General features: G+C 45.2%; 1 protein-coding gene across 1 annotated transcript in view; it reads right to left on the bottom strand.

Moving 5' to 3' along the window:
• The window catches only part of RYR2 (ryanodine receptor 2), a 1389277-nt gene that overhangs the window by 20632 nt on the left and 1355320 nt on the right, over positions 1-13325 (bottom strand). Inside the window, 1 exon segment of the mRNA XM_033937646.1 lies at positions 6390-6546. Coding sequence (XP_033793537.1) covers positions 6390-6546 — 157 coding nt within the window.

Here is a 13325-nt window from a genome sequence, read left to right as displayed (position 1 = left end):
AACCTCCCTGCCCTTAACTGCGAATCTAAATTACCTTATTACAGCTGCTGTAAGAAGATAATTTAGATTTGCGGCTACAGGGCAGGGAGGATTGTCGGACCGGGGCTGTTGTCGGTCGGTTGGGGAAGTGCCACAAAAGTAAGGGGACCTGGCCGGCTGTGCTGCAACCGGGGCGGGGTGTGGCGGGGCGGACCGCCCCCTCCCTTGGTAGCCACTCGAACCGCGAGGCTACTCTCCTCCTTACCTGCACTGCCTGCAGCACAGAGCCAAACGGAAGTCTTCCCGACGTCAGCGCTGACGTCGGAAGGAGGGAGGGCTTTGTTTAAGCCCTCCCTCCCCTCCGACGTCAGCGCTGACGTCGGGAAGACTTCCGTTCAGCTCTGTGCTGCAAGCAGAGAAGGTAGGGAGAAGAGCCGCGCGACTGAGTACATCCAGCCCCGCAGGAACCCCGCGACCCTCGGAGGCGTCCCCACGGGATCCCCGCAACCCTAGGGGGCATCCCCACGGGATCCCCGCGACCCTAGGGGCGTCCCCATGGGATCCCCGTGACCCAAAGGGGGAACCCGCGGGATGCCCGCGGGTCCCGCGGGATTCCCGTCGTCCCCGTTCCCGTGCAGCTCTCTAGTCCAGTGCGCCTTCTGCGCTCCTTCCTCGGTCCCCCTGCTCTCTTCCAGCAGCGGCACCGGCACAGCGGTGCACGAAGCAGGTGCGCCCTTTTTGTGTGCCTGCTTGGTCCCTTACTGCACTCTGAATGGCTGCCTGTCAGTTCTTGCGGGAAATGCACCTATCTGAATATGTCTTGGTGAATATTGGGCCACTGCTTACAATCAGAAAATAAAGTGTTCCTCACAAATACCAAGCAAGCAGAAACAAATGCATAGTGCACAATAGATCCATAATAAAATATTTCCATGCAATTAGAAATTGGAATTTTGGTATAATCACTGCATGGTTAAGCCTGGGCTTGTGCACCTGTAAAATAAATTCAAACTGTCAACACATTCATTGATTTTTTAAGGCATATACTAGCTGAAATCACGCCAGTTAGAAAATGGCCTCATTTTTAGCTGGTGAATAAATGATGAGAGGGATGTGACATGTTTAATATCGGTCAAGCTCTAATCATAACAATGGAACCTAAAAAGTGCTGTCAGTGTAATTTGCATGTCACGCTTGGGACCTGAATAAAATCTGTCAGAGGCAGGCAAATGAGTTTTGTGGTCATTTCTGAGCTTCTGGGAATATCTCCACTGTAATGAAGAGGTTTTAATCATACGCTTAAGCAGGCAATATTTCCTTTGCTCAAAACATTATCTAGTAAGGGAAAAAATAACTATTTTATATTACTGGGATTTAATACCATAATTATGAAATATAAATAGCAATTTCTATTCAAAATAAAGCTTAGGCCAGAAGTAGGTAACATTATTGGCAATACTTTTATTAATGGTGTGTCAAGTTGCTTGGGAAATGCGCCCAACTGAATGCCAGTCACCTCCTTTGTAAATGAAATGAGAAAAATTTAGGCTGCAATTCTATTTATTCTTTCTTTCTTTCCTTCCTTATGACATTTGTTATACCACCCTTCTAGGTAACAGCCATATCAATGCAGTTTACATAAATTTTCCAACTCTACATTACAAGCAGTGCATGTAAATAACACACACAACATATCCCAGACCTATATTATGTCACAGGAAAGCCCCTGTGAGCACCAGAGTATGTCTGGAGAAACCAGAAATAAATATAATACCCACTGATCTGATCCAGGGTTCAAATAAATTTAAACCTATACCAAGGCTAAAGCTGGGAGGGGGGGGGGGGGAAGAAAGGGCACCCATAGGAAACCCTAGGGGAAAAGGGCTCAAGCAAGGTCCAGAGAGATAAAACTAGGGTCCAGAGAGATAAAACTATCATCATCAGGAACCTTGAAGCCAAGGGACAGAAATATAGGGAACACCTTTAAACAGAATACACCATGCTTTCAGCAGGGAACTAATTTGGACAGACACACAGCTCTCTCTAGGAGGCAGCTAATTAGTAGAGAGCAGCAGTGAGAGGCAGACACAGAAATTGAAGCCTGAAGTCAAGCCATGTTTGGTGAGGAAAGGCACAACTCCACAGGAAAATCAGGTCAGCCAGTTAAAAGTATGCATTTGAATATCCTGATGTAGAAATGCAGGAGGATTCCCTGACAAAGTACTCTAAAGTCTTTGAGTCAGGAGGAGTTTATGGAATGTACCGAAGCTAATTTGGAACACTTGTTTTATGAGAACCAAGTGGAAACCAACTTTGAATAAGTGTGGAGAAGTTTGCTAGAAGTAAGCTTTGTGGCATTTTCAAAAGGTGTGGCTCACCTGAATTGCAGGAAGCAGCAGACTAGACTTTGGAAGTTTGGTCAGGCATGGCTCTGTGAAGATCATGCCAAAATAGTGATTGTGTTTGCTGACCTTTTGGCAAAGCTGCTCTTGAAAGAAAAGTATAAAACACAAGTTATTGAAAACTGTGAGTGATTTGTGCAAAGAAAGCCTGATATATATATGGTATATAGTTTATGGAAACTATAGTTATAAGTATATATTTCTAATTATTGCTAGTTAAGGGAAGGGGAGAAAATGATTTGTTTTAAAATGTTTATATATGTAAAGTGCTTTTTCTGATTTGCTCTTGATAATTCATTGTAGTGCACTGTTATTATTTAAAAATCAATAAATAATTTTTTTTAAAAAGGCCTGTGTATTATGACAAGCCTGCTATATGGAAAAAATAACATTGCAGAAAGCTTTATACTGTTAAAACCCTGAATGGGATCCTTTAATTGGAAAGGGATCATAATATCTGGTCTTAGAAAGCAGATGGCCACCATTGAGCTAAGCCTTAAAATAAAAACTCAATGGTGAATTCAGGTACAGCACTGCAATAAGAACTGCCATCTCTGGATCAGACCTTCGGTCCATCAAGTCCAGCAATCCGCACACGTGGGGGCCCAGCCAGGTGTACACCTGGCATAATTTTAGTCACCCATATCCCTCTATGCCTCTCGTAAGGAGATGTGCATATAATTTGCTTTTAAATCCTAGAACGGTGGATTTGGCAATAACCTCCTCTGGGAGAGCATTCCACGTATCCATCACTCGTTGATTGAAGCAGAACTTCCTGTCCTGGACTTGTCTCCCCTTAGTTTCAGTCCATGTTCTCTTGTCCGTGTCACATTGGACATTGTAAATAATTTTTTTTCCTGCTCTATTTTGTTGATTCCTTGCAGTATTTTGAATGTCTCGATCATATCCCCTCACAGTCTCCTTTTCTCCAGGGAGAACAATCCCAGTCTCTTAAGTCGTTCCTCGTATTCCAAGTTCTCCATACCTTTTATTAGCTTCGTTGCTAGTCTCTGCACCCTCTCTAGCAATTTTATATCCTTCTTTAGGTTGGGAGACCAAAGTTGGATAGAGTATTCCAAGTGTGGTCTGACCATTGCTTTAAAAAGTGACATTATAACTTTCTCCGATTTACTCATGATTCCTTTCTTTATCATGCCTAACATTCTATTTGCTTTCTTTACCGCTGCCGCACATTGTGCCGATGGTTTCAGGGTTCTATCTATTAGTACACCTAGGTCCTTTTCTTGTTCGCTTTTACCCAGAGTTGCACCTGACATTCTACACTTGTGTTCCTTGTTCTTTCTGCCTAAACGCATTACTTTGCACTTTTCCACATTAAACTTCATCTGCCATTTCTCCGCCCGTTTCTCTAACTGACACAAGTCACTCTGGAGTTCCTCGTTATTCTTCTGCGATCTGATTGCCCGGCATAGCTTTGTGTCGTCTGCAAACTTGATGATCTCACAGGATGTTCCTTGTTCTAGGTCATTGATGAAAATATTAAATAAGATGGGCCCAAGTACCGAGCCCTGGGGCACACCGCTAGTCGCTTTCTCCCAGTCTGAGAACTTCCCATTTATGCCTACTCTCTGCTTTCTGTTCTCCAGCCATTTGCTTATCCATCTTAGTATATCTCCCTCTATTCCATGGCTTTAAAGAAGTGCAGAAGTCTTTGGACATTGATTTGCCTAGTCTAAGCGAAAAGGAGAGTTTGGATCAACTTGAGAAGGCCAAACTAGAAGCCTGCCTAACTGGTGGGTGATTGTGAAAGCCAACAGAAAGTTTTTGGTTTTGTGCTAAACTTAAACCTATTTTTGATACTTTAAAACAGTGGTTCCCAAATCTGTCCTGGGGGACCCCCAGCCAGTCAGGTTTTCAAGATATCCCTAATGAATATGCATGAGAGAGATTTGCATACCTGTCACTTCCATTATATGCAAATCTCTCTCATGCATATTCATTAGGGATATCTTGAAAACCTGACTGGCTGGGGGTCCCCCAGGACAGGTTTGGGAACCACTGCTTTAAAAGGAACCAAAGCAGCACTGTTATAGAACCCAGGTGAGGAGAAGGTGTTTTGTTTTGTAGAGCTATTTTTATATTTCAGGAAACACTGGTACCACTGGAACTGTATATCTTTTTCTTAGTGCCATATCTTCACCAACTCTTATTATAATTCACTGGGTTAATGTCTGTGTGCTGGGTATCTACAGGTCTGACCCTCACCGGCCAGGCCCACACCCGGTCACAACATAGAGTAGTAGTTAATAATCCCTCCAGACTTGTTCAGATGTACAAGTTTATGGCCTCTTGCCAGGGTACAACTATTTGATGGACATGACTCTATTGGAGACTTCTGCAACCTGCACTCTCCCCATATACTTAAATGGCAGTCTAGAATGGAAGAAGCAGGAAGTTTTCAGGAGCAATAATCCTTTCTCCTGCCTGAGTGGATATCAGGGTCATTCAGGAGGGCTCTAAACTAAGCTGAAAGGCAGTCTTTGGACCCTCAGGTTTCAAAGCCAACAGGAATAGGTGCCCTCTCCCAAGCCCCATTCCCCAAAGCCTCCAGTGTATCTATCTTTCTCAATTTGAGGATGGGCTAAAGGTGATCAAAAGCTGTCTGTGCAATAAAGTTTAGCACCTAAGACAAAAAGAAGCAATAAGCAGCCTTACTGAGAACAGGCCTGGGGAAGAAGAGAACTGACCTTGATTCATTGTGTGGAAGGTGAATCGATAACTGCGCAACAAGCATTTATTCCACTGCCTGCTATTCCCACCATTCAAAACTGATGGTGAATAATCTGTGGCATGAACATGACTGTGAGGAATCAAAGAACAGCTAGCAACTGGAGGGATATCCCTGTCACAAAGGGGATTTCTTGAGAATAGGGTTACCATATTGCTCCAGAAAAAAAGAGGATGGATTGAGACATCTGGGTTTTTACTTCCAATGAAAGTAAAACCTGGATGTTTCAATCCATCCTCCTTTTTCTACAGCCATATGGTAACCCTACCTGAGAGCAGCAACAGTACTGTATGAAAGAGTAGAGATTGATGCTAAAGTCATCAGGGTTGCAGTGTTAAATGCTGTTCTCTTATGAGACTACATGGCAGAACAGGGTTGATTGTGCTGTCTCTTTTAATTCTAAGGCAGACTGGGAGCCGGGAGGTTTTGTAAGACTAAACATAGTTATCCCTAGGGCAGTGATCTTCAAAACAAGGTCACCACAGTCCATTTTTGTGCTCCTCCTATCCAGCAACCCCTGCCAGTACTGTGGGTAGAGAAAAGGCCCCATGGAGCTCTACTAGGTCACTAACACATGCAGTCATACACAACCCAGTGGAGCTTCACAGGATCTTTTCTCTACCTGCAGTAGTGGCAAAACTTCCTGATAGTGCACTTCTGCTCCAGCTCAACCACAAAAATTTAAGCAAAGTGGAATTATAAGTTTACTGGTTGCTGGTGAACATACACCTCCTGTTTTAATATTGCTTAATAGGTTTGAAAATTAGAGAAAAGGTCTATGGTACTTTGCACCAAGGTGGGCTGACAGGCAACAATTTAATGTAGTGGCTATGATGTGTGTACACTCATCGCTTGCACTTACCTTTCCTGTTGCATCAGGCAATCCGTTTTTCAAGATATACATGAAATGAATCTTTCAATGGAGATTGCATGTACAAATCTATCACATGCATATCTACTGTGACTATCCTGAAAACTTGTCTGACTGGTGTTCCTCCAGGACAGCTTAGGGAACCACTTATTTAAAGGAATGACTTCCAGACAGGTGTGTACCCATGAATGAACCATGGCTCTTCCACTTTGAATTCAGGAAACACCCTGTCAGAAGCAGTAGCCCTGGACAATGAAAGAAAAACTAGAAGAGCTAAACATTCATCCTGCCTAACGCTCACTTATGTTAACCTTGAGCCCCACCAGAAGTTGATTAAAAAGTAAGTGGAGATCTCAGTAATGAGAATGGAATAGGAAAGTTCACATACCTTGTATGATGGCTAGAAGAATGACTATCACAAAGAAGAAGAAGGTAATGTCAAAAATGATGCGATAGATTTCATATTCATCTCCAGCAGGATCCTCAATTTCATCCCCGATTCCTCCTCCAGCACGAACTCCAACATACATATGAAACATATAGCACTGAAATACAGGAGGCAGGAAAACCTTTGTCAAGAGATAGAAATGCTGCTCATCATCCACACAAGTGGATGATGTCATCTGACAACATCAGAACAGAACTGCTCTTCTAGAGCTCAGAACACAGTGTTAAATTTAGAGCATGCATGGCTCTTCCCACGTGAATCAGTCTCCTCAGCTCCAATGCTCAAAACATTCAGATAAGTCTTGGGGGGTGGGGGTGGGGGGGATGGGAGGGAGGGATTAGAAGTCTTATCAGTCTTGCAGTCTATGAAAAGCAGAGGTAAGAAACACTGTTTTTCCATCATTAAGCAAGATTGAAATTAGCAGACAAGTGGGTGACTCCCGAGCTTGGGGCTACCCAGCATTGAATTGTCTTAGCTCCTGCACTGTCAAATGTAAAAGTTGTTAACACTGAAAGATAAACTCGTCATCACTGTTTGACTGAAAGCACTGTCCCACACTGAAACCTGGACCAAATACTAGTGCAGCACAATGATAGTATAAAGAGGGTGAGGTAATTGCCTTGCAGATAGTATTCAGAGAGCAGACCAGGAGGGCTACCAATATTACAATAGGACTTTATATCTAATATAATAAAATGCTAGGCCGCACATGCACACTCAAAAGTCGTGTTCCCTGATCCGTCGCGGAAAAATGAGTGCGCATGCGCGCCCCTGGCTCTCACTGTGCACTATGCTCAAGCTGCCGCCACGGCTCCTCTCTCGAACTGCAGCAGGATCAAGAGAGGAGCTACGGCGGGGGCTTTCAGGATAGAATATGATTACCATGTTTCTTTAGGCAGCGCCAGTTGTTTATTTGGATTCAATGTCAGCATTAGGGTTCGCTGGCCGCCAGCCATGAGAGCCGGGTGAGGAAGGCCGCCGCAGCTTATGCTCAAGCCGCCGCCACGACTCCTCTCTCGAACCGCACCAGGATCGAGAGAGGAGCTGCGGCGGGGGCTTGAGCATAAGCGCCATTGTTGTCCCCCTACCTAGCCGCGAGGCTGCGGCGGCCTTCCTCACCTGGCTCTCACGGCTGGCGGCCAGCGAACCCTAATGCTGACATTGAATCCAAGTAAACAACCGGGGCTGCCTAAAGAAACAAAGTTTCACGGTGCTTGGCCCGCCAAACAATTCCTGCCGTTGCCGAAATTTGCCCCACCGTTCCTTCCCTTCCTCCATCAGGTACAGTTCAGCTCCGCCTATGTTAAAAGGAGCTGCTTTGAAATTGAAGCCCTGCCGCCACCGTAACACGTTCCCTCTGCCATGCTCCCATATGTCAGAGAAGGGGCGGGACCAAGGCAGAGGGGAAAGTGCTATGGCAGTGGCAGGGCTCCGATTTTGACGCGGCTCCTTTTAACATTGGTGGATTCACTGCACCTGATGGAGGGAGGGAAGGAAAGGTGGTTGTGCGCTGTTGAGCCCCTCTTTGCCCTCAGACCCTCTCCTAACTGCTCCCTCCTGTCTCAGACCACTGGGGGGAGGTGCCTGTCTTCAGCTGCAGGGATGGAGGGAGGGAAGAAGAAAGAAGGGGCCCTGGCAAGCGAGTTATCAAAAGCCAACCATAGCCTGGGACCCCTACATGGTATGAATAATGACCAGACAACAAAAGGTAAGAAAAATAATTTTATTTTCTGTTTTGTGATTACAATATGTCAGATTTGAAATGTGTCTTGAGGGAGGCTGCCGCCGTGACTTTGGACAGAGGGGTACCATTTTCGTGGGAGCCGGCCTTCGGAGAGGCTTGGGACGCGGGGACGGATGCGGGAGGGGCTGCCGCTGCGAAGGGATTTGGTGGGGGAGCCAGCCAGACCGCGAGCGCAGATTGTTCAAGGAGCCGCCGCTGCCGAGGCTTTGAAATTGCTCTCCCACCGTCACTCCCTCCCACCCCGGCTCTGCCTCTGCCCCTGCCCAGGTTCAAAAGCAGGAGAGGCGTTCATCTAGCACCCGTTAATCTAACGGGCTTAAACACTAGTATATATATATATGTATATATATATATAAATTTTCAAATATATTCAAGATAACTCTTGACAAACAGAAATATATTGTACCCTGCTACAAATCTGCATCATAATAATACATAATAATGAGAAAAAAATATATCATTCACAGTAGAGATCAATACACTACAAAAAAAAAAGAAGAAATAAGGAAAAAGAAAAAAAGGGGAGCAGGACAAAGAAATAAATTATACCAATAAGCAAGAGATTTACAATTGGTATTTTGCAATATTAGGAGAAGGAGTAGATGTCACAAACTTAGGAAATTTCCTTGCTTCTAGAAAAGTAACTGTTATGGATCTAGTAAAATATATGACTTCAAATCAAACTTTATGAAACATATACAAGGAAACTGAAGGAAAAATGTCCCTTCTAAAGCCAACATCTAAGATTTTGAAGCTAAAAAAAGCTTTCCTTTTGAGTTGAGTGGCTCTACAGAGGTCAGGAAAAATCTGCACCTTATGTCCTAGAAAATCAACTTCTTTATATTGAAAATACAGTCAGAAGAGTCAGTTCTGATCTGGCTCTAAGGCAAAAGAAGCAATCAAAGTGGCTCTGGTCACCACTGGATTAGATACCTTTAGAAACCAGAGAGATCAAAAATATCCATTAAGCCTTCTTTTCTTGGATCTTCTTGAGACTCCACTCTCCAATCCACAAAATAAACCCATGTGAGAGGTGTTAAGATTCCTAAGGTACTTACTTGCAAGACTTCCACCATATATTTCTTCAACATATCAGATGGTGTATAAACAGGGGATTTAGGACAGTTAATAAAGCGCAAATTCAAATGCTGTTCATAATTTTCCAAAGTCTCAAGTTTCTGGTGGGTAAAAATATGATCTTTAAGTAGAGTACCTTGTACATTTTTCATATCTAAAAGATCTTTCTCCAACTTTTTAAGGTCTTTATCCATCAGTGAAGTTTTCTCATTTTGAACCATCATTTCTTCACAATGAGTTACCTGGGTTTGTAGGGAGTCTCTTGTCTTAACAAACCCATTCTTTCTATCAAGGAATCTTCCATGTTTCCAACGGCATCCCATAACTCCTCCAAGATGACTTCTCTAGCTTTTTCCTTCTCTTAATAATGGTGGAGCCACTTTCTAATGTCAGAAATTCCTGAAAGGGTACCTGACTTCGCTCCCCATCTACTCCATCTCTAAGAACAAAGGCTGTGGCTCCACCAAAGCTAGAAGTGTAGAGACCCCATTTTGGGCATCTAGCACTGCAACCACACCGGTAGCCAGCTCAATGGCTTTGTCGGAATTTGAGGAACACTCTTAGTATGAATGGAACTAGAGGTTAAGCATAAAAGAAGAAATGAGAATGAACTTCTAGGATTGCTAGTGCACCTGGTTTGAAATGTAGGGGAGAAGGAAGACTGGAACAACAGAGAAGAAGTTTTGCATTTTCTTTGCTAATGTAGAGGCCAATTCGAGGTGTTCTCCACTTTTGAAAGGAGTCAGAACAGTTGAATAAAGGGTCCATTCATGAGGATGAAGGGCCCTAGTGAGCATGTTAGCTAACTGATTTTGTGGTCCAGGTATGTAGGTGGCTATATCAGGATACAGTTGGCAAAGAAACTCCTCCTAGATTCTACCTGTCTCTTGATAGAGGAAAAGAGAGTCCAAGTCCCCTCCATTTTTAATGTAAAATACCACTAATTAATTGTCCATTTGAATTATGACAGAGGACCCATAAATGTGATGAAGGAACACTCTTAGGGCATAGAAGTTTTCTCTGTGTTACAAGCAGTTAATGTGAAAATGTATTTCCTATTTAAATCACATTCCCTGTGAATAGTGAGTGCCCAGATTATCTCGGAGAGAGCGAGACCAGAAGGCTTTGAGCATGCGCAAATGCTCAAAGCCTAGTCCAGCCCGGCAGAGGAAGAAGGAGGATCTCTCTCGCACCGCCCGGCCCAGCCCAGTCCAAACCAACGAGGGAGGATCTTCGGGCACTGGCACATGCTGTGTATTGGTGCTGGTGCCGGTGCCGGTGCCCAATCGGGTAAGAGTTGTATTTGCGGTGCTGGGGGGGGATGTAGGATCGCGGGGGAGGGGGGGTGACGCGAGCGGGGGGGGGAGGATGCCGGTTTGCAGGGGGAATGCCGGATCAGAATGTAAAAAAAAAATTGTAAAACGCGCTCACACGTATAACGCGCATGGTTATGCACGGTTTGTAAAATCGTGTATAACGCGCGCGTTATATGCGTGAAAATACGGTACTGTGGATGGGCAGACTAGATGGTCAGTTTGGCTTTTATCTGCCATCATGTTTCTATGTTTCTAAATGGCCTTATTTCAGAATTGAAGCCACTGCGGCTTATTTTCAACATCTAATATTTAGCTGAACGTGGTGGGGGAGTTTTAGCTGCTGGGATCATTATTCCCAGATATTCAATGCTGGCCATGTCTGGATACCTGACTATCTTTTATGTGGTTAAGTGCAGTATTCAGCATTTAACTGCATAAGTGACACCACCTAAAGATAGGACTGACTTTAAAGTGGTCTGATTTGACCACTAAATTTAGGTGGTTAAGTGCTGACTCCATCACTGGACTACTCACAAAATATCCAGTTTTGAGTTTAGCGGTCTGTAGTGATATTTAGTGGCAATTTAATTGGTCTGTTTGCTTAGTGATGTTTGAGCATAATGTGTACTGTAATTTTAGTCATAGTCAGGACTGAAGCACAAGAGACATTTTCTGACACATTTCAAGCACATTTCCTGAGTTTGGAGACATTCCTCCAGTTTCTATATACAGTATGGTAGCTCCCAAAATTACAAATATAAATTTGGTTGTACATCAATTTGTGCACGCGATTTAATTGAATAACAAACTGATAACTAGCAATAATTGGGCGCTAACAATCAATTATTGCAGTTAATTGGCTCTAATTAGGATTTGCTAAGCGTTATTCTATAAAGATGTACATACAAATCCTTTAGCGCATAACTGAAAAGGGGGCGTGGATATGGGAGGAGCATGGGCAGGTCAGGGGTGTTCACTAAAGATGCGCACAGTCTTATAGAATTTGGGGGATCCGCACCTAACTTACATATGAGGATTTATACCAGGTTTCAATTACTGTAAATCCACAGTTCCCAGTGCTAGACGCTATTCTGTCAACGATACACAACTCAAGGCACCATTAATAGAACAGCACTCGGCATGCATTTTTTCTGCATCTAAATGTGTGGGCACCATTTACCGAACCTAGTCCATGATGTCTCATTCCTCAAGTGAAAAACAGCATCAAAAACAATAAAAAGTTAAAGCTTTGTTTCACGTTCATGTGGCAGAGCAGGATAGCAACAAAGAAAAGCAAAAAAACTGAGGGGCTGCGAAAACTGCAATGCATGGGAAGGGCTGTGCTTGCTCCGAACTTTACACTATGTTCTAGCTGTGGTAGAGTGGTCCTATCCCAGTGCTGTCTGATGACATCAGTCATTTGTATGCTTCGCTCAATCCTTCTTTGTCAATAGAAAAACTCTTGTTTCACAAATCCCATCCTGGTGTGCTTTAGAAACAACCTACTGTATTTTCTACAGTCAGCCACATTACAACAAATGGAAGAATTTTATAGAGTAGCAGTAGGCACCAACTGTAATTGCTCAGAGGAATGGTTTTGGAGTTTTAGGCCCTGATTCTCCAAAAGTGCGTCCCAATTTTAGGCAGCTGTAGGCATCCTACAGCTGTCTAATCAGCCAATCGGGATGCACGTTTTTTTAAAAAAATGCTCCCCAGGCAGGCCTGAAGGCGCTTCCGGGAGCCTAGGGAGACCCGCAAGACGCCTAAGCTTGCCTAAGAGCCTTAGGCGGGCCTTAGGTGAACCTAGGTGGCCCTACGCGTCTCCCTAGTAGAGGAAGAAACCTTAAAATGTAGGCCAGCAAAATGCTGGTCTACATTGTAAGTAGACGCAGCCGCTATACTTATCGCGGCAAGGGATCTCTCTGCCGCTATAAGTATAGCGGGCCGCGGCCTGTCCGATCGGATGCCCCCCCTCCGACACTACCGACCGCCCCCCCCCCAACATTACCGATCTCCCTCCCACCCCGACACTACCGATTGCTGGCAGGAGGGTGTCCAATCCCTCCTGCCCGAAAACGCACCCCCCGGCGCTAACAACCCCCAAACCTCCAAACTAACCTGTTCTTCATGCCAGATGGTTCTTGCCCGTCCAGCCTGTAGGCCCGCCTGGTCGAAATGAGGCGGGCTCGCCCCTTCCCGGCCCATACCGCCAAAGCCTAAGGCCTGATTGGCATAGGCTCTAGAAGCTTGGACCAATCAGGCCTTAGGCATAGCGGATCCGCCCATCCCCACTAAGTCTAAGGTCTGATTGGCTTCTAGAGCCTGGGCCAATCAGGCCTTAGGCTTCGGCGGGATGGGCCGGGAAGGGGCGAGCCCGCCTCATTTCGACCAGGCGGGCCTACAGGCTGGACGGGCAAGAACCGTCTGGCCTGAAGAACAGGTTAGTTTGGAGGTTAGGGGGTTGTTAGCACTGGGGGGGGGGCGGGGGGGGGGGTGCGTCTTCGGGCAGGAGGGATTGGACACCCTCCTGCCAGCAATCGGTAGTGTCGGGGTGGGAGGGAGATCGGTAATGTCGGGGGGGGGGGGCGGTCGGTAGTGTCGGAGGGGGGGGCATCCAATCGGACAGGCCGCGGCCCGCTATACTTATAGCGGCAGAGAGATCCCTTGCCGCGATAAGTGTAGCGGGCCGTGTCTAATCTAACCCGATTCTCTAACCAGCGTCTGTAACATGGACGCCGG

This window comes from Geotrypetes seraphini, chromosome 3, assembly GCF_902459505.1.
Source record: "Geotrypetes seraphini chromosome 3, aGeoSer1.1, whole genome shotgun sequence".
Taxonomy (NCBI): Eukaryota; Metazoa; Chordata; class Amphibia; order Gymnophiona; family Dermophiidae; genus Geotrypetes; species Geotrypetes seraphini.
This window is presented reverse-complemented; position numbering and strand designations above follow the sequence as displayed.